The sequence below is a fragment of the Triturus cristatus genome, chromosome 8, assembly GCF_964204655.1.
Source record: "Triturus cristatus chromosome 8, aTriCri1.1, whole genome shotgun sequence".
NCBI lineage: Eukaryota > Metazoa > Chordata > Amphibia > Caudata > Salamandridae > Triturus > Triturus cristatus.
Window position 1 is genome coordinate 768,948,123 of NC_140591.1, and position 23,880 is coordinate 768,972,002.

The 23,880-nt window shown below is 42.6% G+C and overlaps 1 protein-coding gene across 2 annotated transcripts in view; it reads left to right on the forward strand.

Annotated features, from left to right (window-relative positions):
* RPS6KA3 (ribosomal protein S6 kinase A3) overlaps positions 1–23,880 on the forward strand; it is a 690,637-nt gene that overhangs the window by 254,337 nt on the left and 412,420 nt on the right. For both annotated transcript variants that reach the window (XM_085622203.1, XM_085622204.1), the window contains exons 8-10: positions 3,259–3,296; positions 13,280–13,422; positions 21,099–21,169. In XM_085622203.1, the coding sequence (XP_085478329.1) occupies positions 3,259–3,296; positions 13,280–13,422; positions 21,099–21,169 (252 nt within the window). The remainder of the gene's footprint in view (positions 1–3,258; positions 3,297–13,279; positions 13,423–21,098; positions 21,170–23,880) is intronic.

A 23,880-nucleotide genomic window follows, 5' to 3' on the forward strand; every position in this document is an offset into this window, starting at 1 on the left:
AATGCCCCCATACCTCCATTGCGGGCAACTTGGGTAGAAACATGTAGTCCTTTGTCAGTGAGTTGAATTAATCCCCTTCCCTTTTACTCCTACCATTGGGGACCCAATAAAAGACTCATTATCAACCAATAGATATTTTTAACATCTCATTCATACCTGTTCTCTTCTGCAAATTGGCTCTTTATCCCTTATATCCTAGATTCTCATCAAAAAGTATTCATCCTGTTAACAGCTCTTAAAACTCCTCCCGAAATCCCAAACACCATTGTAGTGCTTGGAGCTGGATCTTTCAGGCCAGTGCTATAAGGGGTCCAGTGATGAAGAATGCCGCCCATTGGATAGATAAGGGCTTCGATTCTCTAAAACATAACTACTTTCTGACCTTTTCTACAGTCTGTGGACTATTTACACTTTTTCAGATGGGAGTACTTCTTTGTGTGAATGTCGCCATGTTTTACAGCAACAAGCAGGGCTGCATGTGGCTCACAGGCTACCTGGAGGCATTGAGGTTTTGGAGCAGGCTGACATTTAGCTGATTGATAGTCATTCATTAGGGCAGACTAACTCAGGAGGCATCCTGCTTATGATCAGCGCCTACGCCAAGAGGTGGCACCTTTACCCATTGCTCTGACCAGTGGGGCGGGCCATTTGTAGACCTCTGCCTCCGAAAACAGTGTTTTGCCTTCAGAGGAAACTCTGAGACTGTCTGCCTTCAGTGGTACCTCTGCCTCATGTACACCTTCTCACCTCTGTCTCTGAACCTGCAGGTAATGAAGATAGTTAGGGGAGATCAAGCATGGTTCATATTGATAGCTGTGGACTGTACTCCCGACATTTCGGACTATGAAAACCGTCCACTTTGTCTGGTGACAGGATGGACAGTTATTGTACTGTTGGTTGAGTCTGTTGGTGTGAAGAATGTAAATGCAGTCCAGAAACAAACCCAATCATGATGGGTTGCTCTCTACATCGAACAAAATTATTCTTTTGACAAAAATAATTCTCCTGAGGGTTCTGGAGCTCATTCGACTTTCAAAAATTCCACCAGCCCTGGCTCTAGGTTTTCCTGTATTGGACATCTGCAGGCAGCAACATGGGCATTTATCCATACTGTCACCAGACACAACTGCATTGATTCTCAAGTCGCCAACTAGAGTAATTTTATGTGCTTGGTGCTGCAGAACTTGATGGTGCAGGTGCTCTCCTCATATCCCCTCCTTGGAGGGGGCATTGCTTTGGTACTGTTTCACAAAGTGAGAGATATACGGTTAGAAGTATACTTCAGGGGAATAACGTAATTCCCTTCTGTGATACTCTTTCTGGTGGACAATCTACTGCAGGTTCTTCACTGCCCGCCTTTTAGCTCAGTTTAATGGAAATTTTAGAGTAATAGGATCACCATATAGTTTTTTTGCATTCTTCTGTTAAAAACTCAATCTTGTCTGCAACACACTGAGGGCATGGGAAAAAAATGAGACCACTTAACATTGCTAGGTCGAGGTAATGCTGCTCAGTGACATGTCTGGAACTAAGTCATGACTAGCGCAGATGTTGCCTCCTGCAGATGCTCAGGAGCCAAGAGTGTCTGCATCCAGTCTGGCATCTGGGGACAGATACAAGTTGAGGAAACTGTGGTTGGAATATCCACAAAAAAGGCATTACTGAAGGTCTGTAACTTAGTTGTTTAGTTTTATCCTGTTTTATAGAATGGCTATCTGCTGCGCTTGGATTGCTGCAGTACTACTATAATCCACCCCAGTAGCCTTTACCCCAGGCCATGCCACCGGTGGAAGTGGTGCATAGGAAACGCTTTCACACTACCATTATGCTCTGGTTTGTAGTAACCAGGGTTGGTTTTCCTACACTATTGCAGGGAATGTGTTGTATTTTGGTGTTGATGAGTGCAAATTTGAACCAAAAAAAGCATTCTTTTGTTTTCAAATTTCTAATCGAATATATGAATTTAAATGGCAAGATTAAAAAAAAAAAAGAAATCGGAAAACTATAAAACAGCCTTTTTTTCCAATACTCTGCCTAATATTCTCTTATAGTGAAAAGAAAGCAAATGGAAACAATTATTAAATGTCCAAACACTTTACATAATACATTTGCAGAAGTATATCTAATATGACATCATACAGCGGAGTCATTGTCAACCTTGAAATCTTAACATAATGACCAGTGTATTCTACATATGGACTTGTATTGAAGCGAGAGAAAAGTTTCAGTATTCTTTGAACTCCAAAAGAATAACATATTAGATAGGTAAATAATATAGGATCTTTAATGGATGTTGAGGCATTGGGAAAGGAAGCTCTACTTATTCATGTGTTACAGCTAGCGCATAGATACACCTTCCATGCTAAGATATTCATAAGAGTGGGAAGTTCATCTGAAGCCGATATTCATTCTTATGGAGTATAACAACGAGCTTGAGATGCTACACAAGATAGTCTTACATTCGGTGGTAAAAGGCTTCTTGTCCTGTGTGAGCATACTCTAATAAAGGATTGTAATAACATTCACATTGGTTCCGAAGTACAACTAGAGCTCTCCGCATTTAGTAATGCATGTTATTGTCTAATCTTAGTCATTTGACAGATCTAATGGAATCCAAGATTCCATAATAGGACTGGATATCCTCTTAGATGTGGATTCCCTTTCTTATAGTACCCAATCCTGCTCCAAAACAAACAGAATGGATAGGTAGCAGTTAATGTAAATGTGCAGCTCCTTCTCTTGCCTCTTTCTTCCTACCCTTTCTGTCATTAATAGTCATGCCTTACTGAGTCTCCTCCCGTCCATCTCAGTCTCCCCCCCCCCCCCCCCCCCCCAACTTTTGTGACATAGAGCACTGCTGATAATCAGGGTCTCTCACTCTTCCACCGCATCTTTCACCTGATGATCCCAACACTCCCTGATGATGCTACACTTGCCGTAGTTATTTGCTTGGCCAAACCTTGTAGAATTGTGATACAAGCATTGCAAGAACATTTTGAAGACTTTCAATATGGCTTCCAAATTCCATGTTCCTAGACACAATAGGACAGCCATCTTGGAAAGTTATAGCATTATTTGGTATATTTGCTGTTCTACCGTTCCAAAAAATTGCTAGTGCTCATTGTCTGCAAGAATGAGGGAGAGCCAGCACATTGCAGTGTGGTGACATTGAATCTCCTAATTGTAAATGCTCTTCAGAAGTATAATGACAACAAATGCTTTCTAATGAGCCTAAAATATTTTCTTTCTTTTTTAAAGCATATTACTTGATGAAGAAGGCCATATCAAATTGACAGGTGCGTAAAATGCTAAAGCTGGAACATTTTTGTGAACATTTTATCTCCACTTTATGTAAATATTTTTGATGTCAGGCTTTTATTTAGTTTGCTGTGATTTTGCAATAAAAGAAGTTGTTTGTTTACCCTTTGGTTACAGTTATTCAGACCTTTTTTTAATAATCGTTTTATTTGATCATCATATGATTATATTTACTACTTAAGACTGTTTAATTCATACCTTTATTCTGCAGATACAATCAGCCATTAAGTACATTTCAACAACAGCATAATGATTAGTTAAAGATGCAGACATCCTAAATAATTGGTAAATGGCTTAATTAAAACAACATTAAAAGGTTCCATGATGATAGAATTTGCCTCCACTCCCCTCCCTTTAAAATGGCATCGCCTTCAATGGTTGCATGCCTTAAAAAGGCACCAATGGAAAAACAAAGAAACTGGTTGGACAATGACTGTAACAAAGTACAGATTGGCATTTAAAAAAGCCATATCATTTAAAAATTGGAACCAAATATTGATGAACAAGATGTCTAGATAATGTACAGCAAAAAGTAAAGTGCAGCAGTGATTGGGGTAAAGTTTCATCGCATGGGCATAGACTGAGAGATACAATATCATATTGGCCCAAGGGGAAAGACCGAGAGCAACTTATATTACCTACCCGAAACTGCACCAATAACCGTCTTTACCACTCCTTAACGAAAGTTAGGTGGGTCCTAGACAAGGGGAGGTCTGAAAGATTAAATACTCTTACACACTGGGTTTAACCATTTCCGTCCTAGCCTGATAACTCCCACCTACTCCCAGTAGTACTGCTTGACCCAATTAATATCTGCTTCTGTAATTTTGGACAGTTTAGAGTACAAATCTGGTCGCCCCAGTTTGTTAGATAACTGCCACATGTGCTTGATCCACTTGAGACATCAGACTGCATCTATGATGTTTCTTGAGACTGCAAATAACATATTACTATTATCCAATTCGGTTCTAATCTGCTTACGAACCTCCAAAAGTTTCAGGGCTCAGTCTGCCCTCATTTGATTTAAACTCATGACCTTGAAAACCATTGCAAATGTCAGCGACTAGCTTTTACTCAGTTTGCGTATCTGGGCCATCTGGATAAGCCCCAACACACACACACACACACACACACACACTCACACACACACACACACACTCACTCACTCACCACTCACACACACACACTCACACACTCACACACTCACACACTCTCACACACACTCACACACTCTCACACACTCTCACACACTCACACACACTCTCACACACTCTCACACACTCACACTCACACACTCTCACACACACTCACACACTCTCACACACTCTCACACACTCTCACACTCTCTCACACTCTCTCACACACACTCTCACACTCTCTCACACTCTCTCACACACACTCACACACACACTCTCACACACACCACACACACACTCTCACACACACTCACACACACTCTCACACACACTCTCACACACACTCTCACACACACTCTCACACACACTCTCACACACACTCTCACACATACTCACTCACTCACTCACTCACTCACTCACTCACTCACTCACTCACTCACTCACTCTCACACACTCTCACACACTCTCACACACTCTCACACACTCTCACACACTCTCACACACTCTCACACACTCTCACACACTCTCACACACACTCTCACACACTCTCACACTCTCACACACTCTCACACACTCTCACACTCTCTCACACTCTCTCACACTCTCTCACACTCTCTCACACTCTCTCACACTCTCTCACACTCTCTCACACTCTCTCACACTCTCTCACACTCTCACACTCTCCTCACACTCTCTCACACTCCCACTCTCCTCACACTCTCACACACTCTCACACACTCACACACACTCACACACTCTCACACACTATCACACACTATCACACACTCACACACACACTCACACACACACTCTCACACACACTCTCACACACACTCTCACACACACTCTCACACACACACTCTCACACACACACTTCCACACACACTCTCACACACACACTCTCACACACACACTCTCACACACACACTCTCACACACACTCTCACACACACACTCTCACACACACTCTCACACACTCTCACACACACACTCTCACACACTCTCACACACACTCTCACACACACTCTCACACACACACTCTCACACACACACTCTCACACACACACTCTCACACACACACTCTCACACACACTCTCACACACTCTCACACACACTTACACTTACACACACACTTTTGTGCTTTAGTTATGACTGAAATTAGTGCCCTTGTTATGACCATAAAAGATCTTATCCCGCTCCAACGGAAGCTCTTGTTTTCCATTTTCTGCCATCGCACTTTGATATTTGACTTTTAGGCCTATAACATTACTTTTAGTTCTACATCCTACTCCGCAGGTTTCTAAAACCTCAGTTTGCTGCCATACTTGGGTTAGTGTGAAGCTTTCTCTACAAGGTGGAAGTAGTATTCCTATTTCGGTCACCCCTTCATTATGATAGACCCAGATTCCTTTTAACTTCACCTGTGAGCTATGGCTGTCCTCCTCCTCAAAGCGGCATGGTGAAACAAATCTCTTTTTAGAGTGCACCTGAAAGGCAATCAGTATAAACTGCCTATTCACAGAATTGTAGCTTAATTTTCCCTGCATATACATTTTTTGTCTGCTTTCATTTTGTTGTTTACTTTTTTTACCATCAATACTTCTCGGGTGAGTTCACCTTTTATTTAACTCTGCGTTTCTTATCTAGTTCAAATAAACTTTATTCGGTCAAAAGGAGCATAAAAGCACATGATAAAAACAAATTGCTGAATTGCACATCAACATTGCCTTTCTGTGATGTCATAACTGAGTCACACTGCTTACTTATTTCTTAAACTCCTTCCTGAGTAATAAAATTCATTACTGCATAACAGATTGTTGGAGACTCAGTGTTGTCAAAACAGTAAAACTTCTTGGTGTGTTTTAAAACCTTTCCCTGCTAAAATTGGGCGTAAAAAACAGATTCTAAAGGCTGAAAATAAAGTTCAGAATAACAGTGCTTAATGGACTGTATGGACACTATCACATGGGCCGCGGGGAGATGAAGCGAACCAAGTCCCAGTAAAGCGGAAAGCCATCAAGAAGTGAATCCTATTTATTCGGAGGTGGGTTAACCCCTTCAGTGCCACGCCCTTTCCCCCTCCTGTGCCGGGCGTTGCACTAGTGGGTGGGGTTCATGACGAGATAGTCTCGTCATGGGCACAGCGCAACCGTGCTCCATGACGAGACTATCTCGTCATGGGCACTGAAGAGGTTAAATAAAATCTGTGTTTTGGTGCCTCTATCCATAATAGATAAGGCTCCACGCCTTCACAGGTTGACAAAGTGATATAGGCATGGACAATTACCATGTCTAGAACTTCTGAAGTCTCATCTTATCTCTATGGGCATGGTATGTGTCCTTTACCAATGCCTTCGTGCTGGAGCTAATCTCACTAGTAATCTCAAAAACACCAGTTAATGCTGAGTCTTAGAGTATTTTTTATGTACTTGATCCATTGGATGTCTAGCACATTAACCTGTTTCAGACAATCCTCTACTATTCCTTGAGTGAAGCTTCACTCTGGAGAGGACCAGATTTTAACCTGCAACAAGATAGGTGCGAAGCCCACTTTATCTTCTATAAAGATCAAAGCCCATTTCTTTGAGTAATGAAACTTGATGTGGATCTGGTAATTCCTAAAAGCCTTGCTAAAAACTTATTTTCTGGTACCTGGAGGGTTTTTACAGGTGTATGCCCCCAGACTCCTGCACCATATGTACCCACCGACCAACATTTACTTCTGTAGAGCATTCTCAATTCTTTGGGGGGATGGTACACTAAATTCTTTGCAAATCTAAACAGATTCAAAGGCCGCCTCTGTGGGTTGGGATTTTTTGAGAATCTTATCAAGATTTCCGTCCTTCCTTTCTGCTGCTGTTCACAGCAACAACCCCATTCAGGCTACTTTGACCTTTGTGTATACTAATATGAAAAGCAAAGATAGTATAAAGTTACCGCTGTCTCGCTTTCTTTTATAATATATTTCTGATGCCACTGTTTTCAGATAAGATGGATGGGAAACATTGGATAAAAACTTTTAGCTTATCAAACGGATGCTTGATGAGAAATGTAGATAGCTAGGTAAATGTGCTTTGAATTTGGCATACAAAGCTTCTTTTATCCTTCAGATATTGTCTCGCCTACTTCATTGTGGGGGTACTTTCAAAGATTCAGGGCAATGCGCTTTATCATGGTCTCTATATGCACTACCAAGTACTGAATAGCCTTTCTGAAATCTAGTGCCTATCGCTTTAGAAATGGACACATCCATGTCTTTAAGTCTGCAGTAAGACTGAACGCCACTTGGTTTTCCTGAAAAGCTTTGTTGCTGTAATGTGAATTTACCTTGAAAAAACAAAACTGGAAGAGTTGGTTTAATTAAAAGCTGCAGTGGGAAACAGTCAAACAGGTCTGAGGACTGTCTCAACATACATTCCTTCTGAGTGCCATTATATACAGTCTTTGGAGCACCATAAAACAATTTGGTTATTAACTTAGAAAAAGAAACGTGGGCTTAGTCAAGGGACTGTAAATCAGGCCACCCGATAGCGAATGCAAGTGGATTTCGACCTTGCAAGGACACAATGAGTGCCAGTGGGTGAAGTGTCCAGATGTCCAGCATGAGGAGCGCGTGATCACTGAGTGTACTGTGTGTGCGGTGTTCTGATTGGCGGAGTGTGCCTAATTTCATGTGGCATCTAACTTTATGGTATTTTGAGAACGTGCGCACCGCTCCGGCCATATGTGCTTTATTGGGGCCAGTCTCTGGGGACCATTGTGATGTTGCTGCCTATTTGTGGGACTAATCTGGGTTTTTCCTGTTCATTCATCTGTTCAGCTGGTTACGGGCTACCCCACCTATGATCTGTCAATTAGTAGCCTCCAGCTTAGGTCGTAGGGCCTGCCTAACCATGCATTTCTAACTCTGGGTTGATGGGGAAGTCGTCCTGGGAGACTTAGACAACATTGAACATACACGTATTGTTGCATATATCTACATCAACATTAACAGCTTGCATGTACTTTAAACGTCAAAATACATAATTTCCTTTGAGAGAGGTCAGCAATCACACAAACCGTAGGGAGGAAATAACAAGACTTGCACCCTTCTTACTAGACAAAAGTGTTTTGAAGAACCTATCCAGTTGTAAGTCACCCAGGCTTATGCTACATTCATACCAGCATCACCCTGGTATGAATGTAGGAGGGGTGGGGGTGGGGGGTGAGAGACACTTATCAGGAGGCGGAAAGAAGGTTAATATATTTTGAGTAATTTTAAAGAGTGCTTGTGATTGTAAAGCCCACTGTGCGTAATAGAAATTTAATGGTGCTAGCCACGTGAAGTAGCTGGTCCTACGATGCACAAAAGGATGAGAAATATAACTACAAATATTGTGTACACAGCAATAATGTTAGACATGGGCATTTTTTAGTAAATGGTTAACTGTGTGGTAACAAGGTATATTTCATACCTTGCGGTGGTGTTGGGTGGGCAGATATTGTCTAGGCCCTTTTTAAGGACCTAAAGAGTGGAGAATCAAACTATAAATATCTTGGGAGATGTCATGAAATGTATATTCACTGTATTATTAATGAAGGCTTGCGTCCTCTGTATGTGCCTTGTCTACAGTGACCTAAATTGAAGTCTGCTTCTGTTAGTACTTCTCTAGTGGTTTCACTGTTTCTTGGTGGTCACGGTCCTCTGGTTGCTTCTATGGATAGTGTGTATGCCCGGGGCCCGCCTGGAAGTTGCAAAATATTCCCAGGGCCTCTGTCCGGATTTATTTCTGGTTTCTCTTGGTGGGGTTACATATTACTTATCCTTTGTTTAGTTCACTAACTGACATCTGGATCAACTGGTGAGTAGGGTGTCGCCAGTAGTGTTTAACCTCTTAGCTGATGAGGCTTTTACTCATTAATGAGCCCTTTTTAGGTCACGCCTACCATACAGCCCAAGAGACATATGGTGGACTTGAAAAGAACATACAGGGGCTTGGAACCAGCCCATTGCTTACTATTGGTTGGCTTTCCTGTCACTCATTTGCCTGCTTCTTGTTTGTGTCCCAACTTGTCAATGTTTGTCCTTACCATGGAGCATAACCTCTTTACTAACTCTTTTTATTGACTGGTTTTTGTTTCACTGCTTGCTTTTCAAGCACCACTTTTTCCTTTTTGTTAAGCACCCTATTAAGGGTGCAGGCTTTCCAGTGGTCTCCCTTGAGTACTTCTCTCCCCCGCCACTCTGTTACTCTGTCACCCCTTGTGCTTTCCCCAGCCCCCCTGCATGTTGCGCTCGCTCTTTTGTACTTCCCGTCCATTGCTTTGTAGCCCATGTAGTTCTCCCCAGCACGCTGTTCCACCCGTTGCTTATTCTCAACACCCTCACCCTCCCTGTTGCTGCCATCTTCCCATCAACAAGCAATGTTGCAGTTTTTGAATTTTTCTAGGTGATAGTCAGTTCTCTTGTTTTTCTCAGTTTCTAACTGCTTGCAGTTTGTGGTGAAAACAAGTGAGAAACTAAAATGAAGTACAACTTGTAAAGGTACCCAAGTTGTTTGATATTCAACCAGTGACAGCAGGCTCCAGGCCTCTAGTTGGCAGGGATATGCTCCCTGTCCAAGAAGGGACCCTTTCTTTTAATCATGGTATGAAGGGACTTCAGGGAGAAGCAATGCATCGATTTTAAGGGATGACTTCTTTCTGGAGGCTATGTGTTGGAAACCTGGGTGCACAGGTCCAATGTGTGGAAATCCGACTGGGCTGGAGGTCGATGCAGCAGCAAAACAGACAGTGCGTCAGTTCTTTCTGCCGCGGACCAGCGATCCGTTGTGTTATTTATTTATTTTTTCTTTCAGCCGCATAGCAGGGACTGTGTCTGAGTCAGCGTGGGGCTCTCAGATGTCGGAAACATTGTGCGCCGGACTCGGGTTGCGGCAGTTCTTTCAGCCTCCGATAGGTGCTGCGCCGATTTGTTCATCCGCATGCAAGTGGTGTGTGGGAATTTCTTAGTCACTGCAGTGCTGTCGTAAAAAAACAGGTGCTGGAAGGGTGATGGATTGATTTGGGCCTTTTGTTGCAGGGACCACCTCCAAGGGCCCAGAACTGGAATCGGCACCACCACCTCCCAGCAGTGGAGTCCAGGGATGCTCCAGGTGAAGTCTTTGATGTCCCTGAGACTTCTAAACAGGAGGCAAGCACACAAACCCTTGGAGAATCTTCTTAAGCAGGATACCAAAGCAAAGTACAGTCTTTGTTCTCCCCAACTCAGAAGCAGTCACTGCAGACCAACACAGCAAAAGGGCAGTACTCTTCCTTATAGCACTCCAGCTCTTCCTCTTGGCTTGATCTCTTCTTGATCCAGAAGTGTTCTAAATTTCTAGGGTTATAGGTCCAATACTTGTACCCATTTTGGCCTTTGAAGTAGGCATACTTCAAAAGAAGATCTTTGTTTTCCACAAGATCCGGCCTTGGCTCCAGACACTCTATGGGGGGCGGAGACAGCATTGCTTTAGAGGCCAGGCACAGCCCTATTCGGGTGTCCAGTATTTTTTTAAATTTAGCATAGTTAATTAAAACCGTTGCTACAGAGTATATCATTTCATTCATAAGTTAACATTTTTAAAAAATATAAAACAATTTACTAAAAATCTGTGCAAATTATTTGTTTAGCAGCATCCGACTCTGTTCTTTATGGCTGAGGTTGTTCTGTCCAGTCGGATAAATGTGGCCCCTTTCTGGTTGGTGATTAGGCTGAATAATAGGGAAGGCGATCTTGTGCTGTTTGTCGGCTTCGGCGGTGAATCCAGCTTTAACCAGCAGTGTCTGCGTTGAGGGGCCTATGGTGCTGGGTTGTTGATTAGAGTCAGAGGCCAGCCCTTTTTTCTGCAAGCGATGCCATTGTATGAGTTATGCTCATTTCAGCTGGAGATAGTCGATTTGGAAGATCAGGCATTTCAGGCAATGTCAATCTAGAGAGGCGGGCAAAATCCTCCTTTTTAGAGATACATTTTTGATTTCGTCCCTTTCTTCTTTGGGCTTGCCTTTGTTTGGCGTTTGATGTTGTTCCTGGGACACCCGACTCTTCCATTAACTTCCGAGCAGATTCAGATACTGAGGCTTGTTGCCTCAGTAATACAGTGTAAGCACTATAAAAGGACACCACTCCAGTTTAGAAAAATATCCAATATTTTTATATACTTAAGACATGACCAAAAAAACGATAAAAATCCACAATACAGTACTTCAAAATCTTCACTTATCCAAAAATGCTTTAAAAATAGTTCCTTGATGTCATTGGCTCTGTCCGGGGCTGCCACGGCGTCATGACCCAACAAATCCAAACAGTTCTGGCTGACCGAGGCGTCGTGGGCCAGCTACGATGTCGGGAAGACCCGCAAACAGTACCTTTTAGAAATGCAGGGCGTCGATGACCTCTTTGACCTTCCGAAAACACGGTGTCTGCAGGCGTCTGTTCAGGGGATCGGTGCAGGAGTCACCGGGGCCCTCAGTCACACGCACTGCAGGTCGCTCTCCTCTCTGACGGAGTCGGGAGCGCTGGCGTCGGCATGCGTCATGTGCTGCGGTGCAAAGTGCGGCATGCGGAGCACTCTGGTCGCGGTGCGAGCAGCGGCTCGGTGGCGGCGTCAGATGGTGTCGTCGGTGAGACCAGGGTCGCGGTGCTGGATGAAAGCTGTGCTTGTCACGGTGCTGGCAGGTCACGGTGCAAGCAGCGGCGTCATCGTTGCTGAAGCGTTGTCATCGGCTGCCGAACTGGAGTAGATGGCGCCGTCGTCAGTAGGCCAAGGCGTCGTCGTGAAGGGAAGTCTGTGCAGAGTGCGGTGCCCACAGGTTGCCGTGCGTGCAGCGGCTCGGTGGCGTCAGCAGGCGGCGTCTGTGAGACCAGGGTCGCTGTGCGGCATTGCAGCGGTGCCCTATGCGGTGCCTTCGGGACACAGTCTGCAGCGGCGTCGTAGACGTCGAGTTGTTTTTCTTCTGTTGCAGCATAAAACACACAGGCTCCAGTGCTGAGGGCAGAAGAGCTTGAAGTCTTTGTTGTTCCTGAGACTTCTTGAAAGGGGGCAAGCTCTACCTCATGCCCTTGGAGAGACTCACAAAGTAGATTGCAGAAAGTCCAGTCCTTTCACTGTCCGAGACAGAAACAGCCACTGCAGGCCAACACAGCAAAGTAGTAGTTCCTCCTCACAGCTTCTCCAGCTCTTCTTCTTGGCAGTCTTCTTGATCCATAAGAGTTTTAAAGTTCAGGGGTCTGGGCCCCAATATTTATATTCCAAAATCCTTTGATCTCTTAGGCAGAGTGTGTCTGTGCCCAGCCAGAACCATTTATGCCTTCTCTGGTGTGAATTCCTGGCAGGAGGTGGAGATGGCATTGTCCGAGGCAGACAAGGCCCTTTGAGGTATAAACTGGTAGTTACAGGTAAGTAACATTTTCTAGACTGTCCCTTTATATTGCCTACAAATCCCCATTGCAGTATTATTTTTACTTGACACACTAATGCTCCAAAAGATGCATATTTTATTTTGTACTGCATTTGACTTGAATTAAGAGAACATTTAGTATTAGAAAAGCAGTTATTTTCATTTCCTGATTCAGTAGTTACTTTGATATAAAAGATATGTATATTTAAAAGAAAAAGCACAACGTGGAGCTGGAGTACGTAAGTGAAGAGAACCTTTTTTGTAGGTGACGACATTTTGCTTTGGCAGAATGTTGTCACTCATCAGAAAATGTTTACAGCTAATTATTTGAATGCACACAGTGCAAACTGTCGCCTCCCCAAAGTACAGTTACTTAATTTAAAACCATTTTCATTTTTTCCACTCCAGATTTTGGCTTGAGCAAAGAATCAATAGATCATGAAAAGAAAGCCTATTCTTTCTGCGGGACAGTGGAGTATATGGCACCAGAAGTGGTAAACAGGCGAGGTCACACACAGAGTGCTGACTGGTGGTCTTTTGGTGTTCTTATGGTAGGTGTTTTGTTACTGAAATAACTTTAATGTTTGTGAGGTGTGTATTGGAATTAAATTGATAGCATGTTTTTGTTAGACATTTTTTAGGTAGTGACTCATCTTTGTCTAATGACACCTGGGAGTTTATCATGTCCCTTTAATATCTTGTCATTTATTTTCTTACAAGCTCATTCTAGTGTCTCAGAGGGGCAGTAATAAGAAATACATTTGCTAGTCTCATGTAACCATTTATTACAAACGTGAACGAACCCAATGATATCCTTTTACGCCGTCACCACACAGCAGATCACAACTTCCATGAGTTTGTGTGATCGAAGATGGTACACAGACCCAGTTATCAGTTCACGGCTCACAGGTTAAAAGCAAACCAATAATGCGTGTGGGGCTCAGCTGCCTGCACACCACTTTGCCTCACATGTTAGGAAAGTCAAACACCAACACGGATAAGAGCTCCCATGGTATGCCAGTAAAGGTGGAACCCCTAAACTGAGGAAAAATAACATTCTGTTGTACCATATCTCTTTTCTTGGAATGTGTAGAGCTCTTGCAGTTAGTCTGTCTCTGAAAAGTAAACCTCTTCGGTGTCTTGCCCCTGCTTGAAGGAAGACAACAGCAGTTGAGCAGTTTTCCTCCCATCTCCGAGACAGCCCACTTTCAAATTTGAGCTTCTGCCGAAAATGTTAATGTCATTTGTGATGAGAAGGGGAGCGTGGAAGGAGTACTGGATTGTGTCCATTCTATAATGTAGAATTTCCTTGCTGACGTGAGGGAAAGCTTAAATTCTATTAAGGACATGGAGGCAAGGCTATGCTTTTCTTTCTCAATTGTTATTGCTCCACAGCCCACCTTTAGCTTTAACACCATAACTACTAATTGGACTGCCTTTCTCCTGAGTCCCGAAAACAAACAATAGTTTGCCAATAACTATTCCTTCCAATGTAAATCAGATAATCCACAAGCAAAAGCACTTTAACTTTCTTCCTGTAAATGCTGTCATTCCTGATCATTCACTAGTCTTGTTATTGTCCCATCGAAAGAAAAATGTGAAGAAAGCGATTTCCCTTCCAAATGCACATAATCCATTATTTAACATCCCGTTATACACCATCTCGAAACAGTAGTACTTGTAGCGAATGGTGTATGACTCCAGTTGTGCCCAGTGTGGGTGACGGGGTTAGCATACAGTCTCGGGTCGGATGATCTTGCCTCCATGTGCTTAACAGAATTGAAAATTTCCTTCACGTCAGCTATGAAATTTTACGTTCTAAGTCGGTAACAGAGGCTTCAGATTATACTAGTTCAAATGTTATTGATTACCAACAGTGCACCTCCATCACTGGTTTAAAATAATACGTTTTAAGAGTTGAGTGAGACGATCAGTCTGCTGCATTCAGGATATCCTCCAAGCGGCCACCCACAGAGAAAGCTTTGGATGCAGTGGCTGTCCCTTAAAGAACGTGCCCCAAATGTGGATGTCTGAATGCCTTCTTCATTCATGACCCATCTTGCTGGAATGGGAGATGAAACCAGTTTGAAGGGCTTGGTAATTGCAATCAATAATTGCCTTTTGCCTCCTGTCCTTAACTCTTTGGTCATTTCCTCATAGGCCCCAATGAATCTTACAACACCCAGCTTTGGGTTATCTGGAACACCTGGGCAGTACACCAGTGGTGTGAGACTTGTTGTGGCCTGTAAGTGAACCCTTCAGAGCTAAATCTTCTAGATGAAGCATTCAGTGCTCCTAAATCCTGAGATGAGGCATAGAAGCATTGCAATTTACCTGATAATTCCTTCCTAGACCAGAACTGGTTGTGCTGCCGCAGGTAATGCCCCAAGGTGCTCTGCCTAATCCTGCGCATTCCTTGTTGCGGTAGCATTGAGGTCAGCCAAACGCTGCATTATTGGAAATGTTCCTGGGGCAAAGCGAAGGATGAATGGCTAATCTGCGAAGTCGACTGCTTACTGGAATTTAATAGTGTATTATGATTGCCTTAGACTGTGTGAACACTGCCGGCTCCCACCCACAGTCGGGGATTCATGGTACTCTTCTCATGTTTATTGGTGGCAACTGCTGGTTGTGTTTGCTGGGCTGTTCCCACTACCTTGGTCTCTCGATCTAAGAGTATAATTTGTTTCATTATAAATAACGAAAATATACCAGTACAGAGGGATCAAGCAAGTTGTTCCTAAACGACAGTCTTTAATTCCCACGGTTTTCTTTACCAGTAAACCAGCTGAGATATAATGTATTTACTCTTTTTTTCATGTGTGCTTTTTACGCCATTTTTTGGGGGGGGGGGGCTACACGAAGGAAACCAGTTTGAAGGAATTGCCATTGTAACATTATAACACAGCTGTACATGGTTTTGCTAAAACTTCAATATTTTTGAGAAAGTGAAAGGTCTCCGTGTTGGCAGTCTGGCAGTGACTTTCATAACAGTTACAGTACTGCAGCATTGTAACAGGTTAGTGTTTAGTTCTCATGCCAACCTGGTAGCTGCCTGCTTTCCGCTAGCATCTGTGGAAAAAATCTCTGTGCTATCTTCATAAATAACTGCCACAACATAGCATCTCACAGAAAGCTCTGAGATATAAAGAGGTGTGAGTCGTCATTTGCTATCTGAACGAAGAGCTGGACAGCAGGAGGTATAGGCGTTTGAGGTACCAGGGGGGAAGGTGGGCTACTTTCATTTGAAAACGTTGACACTTGTTATATGAGGAAACTGTAAGGTGAATAACTCCTACTCTCTTGGTGTCTGACCGCACTACTGAATTAAGCTTTCCTCAGGCCCTGAATTGTAGTGGACTGTTGGGCTTTAGAGCTTGGAGATGGACTAGTTATAATTTTTACACCGAATTTCCTCACCTACTTTAAAATAGCATGCATGTCTTGGCAAACATTTCATTATATTTTGAACTTTAGTGCACTTGTATTTCAAACACTTCAATGCTATTGGCCCTTTCAAATATCAACATTGAGAGCGTGGAAGAATTCACAGTCAAACAGTGGGGAAAAGAAGGTGGTTGATCCACCTCAGGGAGTGGGTATGAAGTTGAAGACCGCGACACCAGCCGTGACTGGGGCAGTACGTCAAAGATGTTCTTGCTCCCACGCTGTTTTCGTTTTATGTTAATGATATTTTCAATTTCCTTCGTGATCATATTTACAGTTCCCTGAAGCTTGATGGTATATTGATACCACCAGCCCTTTTTTTCACTGATGATACTGCGCTTATTTCAAGAACGACAATGGGGCTGCAAAACCTGTTAAATTAGTTAAAGCTTTTTGTACGTTGAGGGTCTTGGAAGTAAATATCTGAAAAACAAAGTATGTGTTTTCAGATCTCAAAAATCCCTTGGAAGTAGCCTAAGGATAGAGGACATTGCTCTTGGAAAAAGTTGATAATTTTGATTACCTTGATATTAGGGTTGACAAATTATTAATACTGATCATCCAGGTTGAGAAGCGCAGGGTACTACTGCTGCACAGAGAATCTGCAGTTTTGAACCCGTGCTGACCAACACTACCTAGATCTGTGACTCCTACTCTAGAGGTTTACAAAGCAAAGGGCATTATTGACGGCTCTCTATGGAGAAGTTTGGGGCATGGTTCGTATTAATGCACATGCTATCAGGGAAACTCATTTGGTTAGGTTTTAATAAATCTACCACGAAGGACTACCATTCTTCTACTCTATTTAGATGCTTGTCTAAAAAAAATATGAAGGCCCCGCAATATTAAGAAGTTTGTCCTGGCATGCGCTACAGAAGCAAGATATCCTGTTTTTTTTTTTTTTTTTTTTGGGGGGGTCCTTCATGTATTTAGTCACAAACGTGACCATTTTTTCATCAATTTCCAGTGTCGGTGCCAGCTACTGTCTAGAGAAGGCCTTGGACATTCCACCTTTAAACTGCCCTTGACCTGTTCAGATAGGGATTTCTTAATCTGCTCCCCATGAATTGGGCTGCTTTGTAAGCCAGGACCCATTGCCTTGACCTCGGATGGTAAATATCCTCTAGGTCTTTCATTTCTTGTATTTCCTTGGGCCCCAACTCCCATGGTGGAGTTGTCCTCTATAGCCTGGAACGTTTGGGACACACTTCCAGTTTCCAAGGTCTGTTGGGACTCTGTTTGTCAGCTGAGTCTTCATCTGGTTCAGGATCTCCTGATTTTCCAGTCTTCGAGGTCTTCCAGGTATGGGCATCCTTAATCTTTTCTAAGGGTATTACCAGCCTGTCCATCCTCCTAAATCTCCTCTAGGGAATTCTTCCGCCTCTTTAAGAACATTTGCCTAAGTCTCTCACAGACGTCTGAGGGAGAGGTGGTGTCTGGGTGCTACACCTGTGGCTCACCACTCTGTCCACCCAGGCTCCACCATGGGCTGTTATCAGGGTAGAGCAGAATGCAGATGTTTCAACTCTGTAGGGTCTCCCACCCATGTGCTCGGGATTTAATTTTCCTGTGCAGTAGCAAGGTTATGGTTTGGCTCCTGTTGCACCAGTGAAATGTGCTGGTGCAACAACAATACCCTAAAACTAGCAATGCATTCTCTTACATACAATTGATAGGAATTTTTACAATTTTTCTCTGTCATAATCCCAACATTTAGTTGCAACAAAGATATGCGGACAAACTAAAACTACCCCCACACAATCCACAAGGAAAAGAACGTACCTGGCTGCTGAGCAGTGAAGAAAGAGGAAGGGCTTTTCCTTACTGATTTTCTTACGTACATTGGTAGCACTGCGATTAGTGGACTTTGTCTGTTAGTTGGATTCAGGGGAAATGTAGACCCATTAGTTGTTATGGTATTTTTGTTAAAGGTGAGCTGCTGATCAATAAATATAGAGAATGAAGATCATAATCCGAAGCCCCCGGTCCTGACATAGAATCGAAAGACCATATTGGCAAGAATGCTGGACCTGCAGGAGTTTGGCTTCTCTACCGTGGAGAACTGCGAGAATGTGTAGTCTAGGGCAGGTTCACAGCGAACTACTGATAACCGTTTCAATGTTAATTTTTTTTTAAATAAAGTGCAGGTGCATCAGCAGAAGGGTCAAATCAATCTACCACGGAAGTGGGTCTAAAGTTGGTTTAATCGGTCACACACCAACCAAGTACCATTTTGTAAAGTGCATAGGTACCCATTACAACCTTACCTTACAATGGCACGATTCTAGATTTTCTCGGTAAAAAGCTTGAGCTATTGCTGGGTAACCATCCGAAAATGATAATCATACCACATAGTGTCTAAAAGCCTAAACAAAACGGGTTGTTTTAAAAGAAATCCAGGCTGTCTTGTCTATTTTCAGAGTACTTCCTACTTCGGGTTCAGTCTCCATCACTGTGTATTCTCTATTAAACGTCTGCCTGAAATTAAAACGAATGCTTAGTTGGCACGTAAGGCACTTTCAAACTATTCATGTTCACTCCCCCCTGCAGGTTGGCACTGTACACTTTTTTGTTTAGAAAGAGATTTTTTTGTACAGAACGTAGTTAGTCACTACATGATCTTTCACAACTCTATCACGGATATGTCTTTTGTTTCTTGTTATGCCTTCTGTTTGGAAGCTAGTTATTGGGATAGAGTGATAGTAAAAAAATGTTTCACTATTTTTCCTGAACTGGGACATTAACATTCTTGCATGTCTGCTAATCAGAATACACTTCGGGTGCTCATTTTATCAAAATTCAGTTGCAAATGTAGACAGTTTTACTTCGCGTTCAGTGAAAATTGGTTGCTAATGTAGGAAGTCTATGCTAATAATGAGATAATGGACCAACAAACCGCGTTTATACTTCAACCATAATGCAACTAGCAGGGAGTTATTTTCAGATTAAATAGTTTGCAGTGGCATTGATGGTGAACAAAGCAGATCACACAAATGAAAATGGCAGCTCTTTTACTTTATGGAAGAATAAGTACAAATACAATTGTAATACGTCATATAAGCACCTCAAAGTAAAGGTTAGCCTCTTAAGCGGAATTGAAAGTGAATTGGCCTCTCAAAATTATTTTAAGGTCGTAGCTAAATTAAACACTTAAAAGAAAGTGTGAGGCTAATACCACATCAGAAACTGTGACACTACCGCACATTTGTTGTGGGAGAAGATTGATAATTCTGGACTATATCCAAGTTCTTTTTAATAACCGTTATAGATTTAAAACTAGTCTCTGACAAAGGCAACAATTTTCGGGAACTAGAACAGATGCGCATAGATATGTAACTACTGCTTTCTGCATACTCCTCAGTAATGAAGTCGAATTTGCTGTACCACTGAATTTGCCATCTTTCCTTTGCAGAAAGAGGAACAGTACTGCTTCCTTGTTCTTCTATTCAAACTGCTGGCGGTGCCACTCCTCCCTGCTGTATCTAGACAGAGCATTTCATTTTTATCAACTTCCCTCTGTGAGCCAGGTTTCCTACCAGATGAGCATGAGGCAGCCTCATGTTTCTCTACAAATAAAAAAAATAGACCATGCAAGCAGGAGAACCTTTTCTGTATAACATCTCCTACACAACGAAGTTATTTGAGCATGTAGTTCTTAACCAGCTGCAACACATTTCGAATAATCTCGATCGTGCGCAGACAGCCTTCTGAGTTTCCCCATGGTCTAGTCTGTTGCAGTGGCCACCTTGGATTTGCAAAATGCTACTGTGTTGGTGACTTAAATGAAAAGTTCTAGTGGGTGTACCAATGCTTTTTGCTCTAATAAGTGTCCACCTCCAGATGCCTGTAGATGACTGATTAGCTATTGAGTAGGAGTGCAGCATACAAATCTGCATTACATTTATCCCACAAACTGATGGCTTAACTTATCTGCAGCTATTGATTTAATGGTTGTTCCGGTGAAAATTCATATGAACCTTCCACATCCTCGGGCATTGCAACTAGAGGACATCACAGGGTACTTGTAAACGTGTTCACACAATGATGTGGTGTGGTAGGGATAAATCCTCTAACGTGGAGTCTTTGTCTCAATGCATTGTGGGCTTCAGGTTGACAAACTAGGAGAAAAAATAACTTCGCTATTCTGAACCAACCCTTTGATGGCAGGAGTATGTATGTGCTGCATATGAATCTGACGGAATACAATTTAGTGACGTTTTCTTCCTGCCAAGTAGATTGGTATTGAAGTGAATACGACGGAGTTCCTCCTTTTTTTCTTTGAAAGTTCAGAGTTGGAGCATTTAACCATGATTATGCATTTTCTTGAATTATTTTCCGAATTAAAAAAGTTGGTTTAGGACACTGCCTTTGTTGACGTAAGTATTCCACTCGCACATTTCTTCTTGCAGCCAATCTCAGAAACAGGAGTGAAAACATTTAATGAAAACATAAATTGCTGGAAGTGCAAACGCAAGTCGCATGTAAAGTTATCAATGATTTGAAGGACGTATATAGTTCTCTGCAGGATTGCTTTTTGACTAAAGCATTATGTAATAGCGCAGCAAATACATTTTACGATTATTATTGTATGCAGTATATCAAAACATTTTAATTGTTTTGATTTTGATTATTCTATATGCACTTTTATGGCTGTTTTTGATAGCCGAATAAAGTTATACTAAACGACTAACGTATTCTTACATCAAAACTTAGCCTACCAGACTGAAGTAGACCAGTTTACTTCTGGCTTTTTTTGAATGAATATTTTTTTTCTTTTCAGTTTGAAATGCTAACTGGTACTTTACCTTTCCAAGGGAAGGACAGGAAAGAAACCATGACGATGATTCTAAAGTGAGTATCTGCATTCCTGTGTAGATGCATACCATTTCTTTTTCTCCCCCTTCCTCATGGTTCATTTAACCTTAGTTTCATTTTCGCACACTGTCATTTCCTCATGTATACCATTTCTATATTGATGTATCCGCTCCTTTGCTTTTGAGTTTCTGTGCTTAGTTTTTGGTCACGTATTTTACCAGTTGAAGATGGCCGTATGTCATTTTCCAGTTCCAGAACCTACTCATGCAGAAGCGTCCCTCTTGAAATGATGTTCCCTTGAAAAATACACATTTCTTAGTGCCTACAAACACATTCTGAAGGCACGTTGCATTCACAGGCCATCTTGCAATGACGTTTCCTTAAAGAAACTCATTCCAAGATGACCACTGTAGCTTGACATTGCGGTCTAATGTCACACTGTATACACACACAACGACAACCATTTTCATAGCAAGGAAGCAAAGGTAAAACCAATAGCTTGTCAGTCGTCCCTGCTTGTTCCAAGAAGTAACACAGGCCACATCTTGCAGATGGAGAGTGAAGGGGGTGTTCATGTTCAAGCATCTGGGTTGTGTACCTGTGTGAAAGCCCTGAACTATCAATTCTGGAATTCGTTTGCAGAATAGCCACGAGTAGAGGGTTTCATGCGAGGGGATAATGACAACCTGCAGACTAAGAATAAGAATCAACTTAAAGGCATCTTTGAATTTTTTTTTTTAATCCGATTTCCCCTTTTGGTATAGTAAGCTATCGTTGTTGGATTACTGTGATATAGTGTGCCTGGAGTAACACAACTGATTGCGAAGATATAACGTTATTTTTTTTCTTTTCTTAGTCATATGTAACTTTCTTAAACCTTAATTCACTTTCGGATTGCCCTTTGCATGAAACCCGATAGTAATTATTTGTTAAAGTGCAAAAGGTTTTTTTTTTGGCTTCAAAACATTAATATTTTTTTTCTAAACAAAAGATAAAGAAAAAACAGTATAAAAGAGTAATCATATGTCACTGTAGGCGCTAATAAACCGAGCCAACAAAAGCATTTAATGCCACTAGCTATAATTGTACATACCATACTGTTCACATTTTTCTGTCCACATGGTGTATGGTCTTCATCTTCTCGTCACACGTTTGCCTCATATTTGCTCCTCCCGCCCCATTCCCCCTTCTGCTAACCCCAGCTGTTGAAGGATGAAACAACCGCCTTTGTCCACCTGCTAAATCCCAAAAGTTACTAGCAAGTATCCCTTTCATTCGTTATTCTAGGGCTCCCTCCCAGCAAATACAATGTACCTGGAGGAGTTGCGATCTCCCCTCTGTCAGTGAAATAGGTCTGGCACACTTCACCACAGGGGGGGAAGGCCATGCTGGGCATTCCCTCACTTAGACACCCAACCAGGGACTTCCACTTAAGTTCAAATGCCAAATGAGACCTCTGAATGTTGCTAGTTAGGCGCTTCATAGCGAGTATCGCCCAGAGGCATTGGTGCCACTGTAAAATAGGTGGCGTTTCTGCCCTTTTCCAGTAGTGCCCTTATTGTAAGTTTTTCCACTCCCAGACACTGCAGGCACACGTGCCATTCGTCATTAGTCAAGCGAGCCGGTTCAGCGTGTTTCATGCCCAGGAGCATCACCTCTGGAGTAGCTGGAATGGGAAAGTTCAAAATTATCTGAAGTAGTGCAGAAATCTCGCCCCCCAAAAAGGTCTAATAATTTTCCTCACCAGTACCCTCTCCCACTCAATGTTTCTCAATGTCTTTGGAGTCTCATGTGACAGAAGAAGCTGGTACAGCGCCAAGATCGTACCCCGTGTACCCACCAATTTGGGAAAACAGACTTCGAAAGGGATTTTGGCTTTAGTGGTTCCCGCGTATAGTACGCAAAAACCAATGTCAAACCTGTAAATACCACAGTCTCTCTGAATCTGGAAAGTCATGTGCTGTTGTGGAAATTTTGGGGCATAGCAGTCCTACATCTCAGCAATCAGTTTACAGCCCTCTCACACCAGTAGCGGAAGTAGCGATAATCAAGAGCAGGCAGAAAGGCCAGGTTAAAATGTTAAGGTGTGTAGGGCGATTGATAGGTCACCAGGCATTTATCCCACGTCCTTAACTTTGTTGCGACATGAGTACTAAAGTAAGTATGCAGAGGCATGCGACCACTCTCCAACCACACCAGATTCCACAGGGGCATGTGAGCTATGGCGTGGCACATCTGCCGCTAGTTTTTGTCAGATAGCTGCATAATCATGGGAAATACTAAGTTGTCAGTACCACCTGCTTGCCTGGGTTGAGTAGTATGTTTTTTGGGAGAGCCTTGTAACCCTACTTTCCAAAACGAGGTCATCAATTTGCTCTGGATGCGTTTTAGGGATAAAGGATATAGCCATATTGGAAGGGCTTGAAGTAAATAAATGAGGGGCCGGAGTATATTAGTTTTGACGGCATTAATTCTGCAAGACCAGGACAGCCTGAGGCTCCACCAGGATTGTAGAGCTTTGGTTATAGACAAAAGAGGGGGGGGGGGGCGATTTACCTCAAAAAGCTCAGAGACCTGGTGTATAAGTCGAACTTCGAGATATTGAATGGCAGGCCGCGTCCACTGAAAGATAAAGCAAGGAGACAGGGTGGCCACCTCCTCCTTTTCAAGAATTGAATTTAGAATTTCCTATTTGTCAAGAAAAACCTATCCTGCAGCCTTTTGAAAATCTTCGAAAATAGTCAATA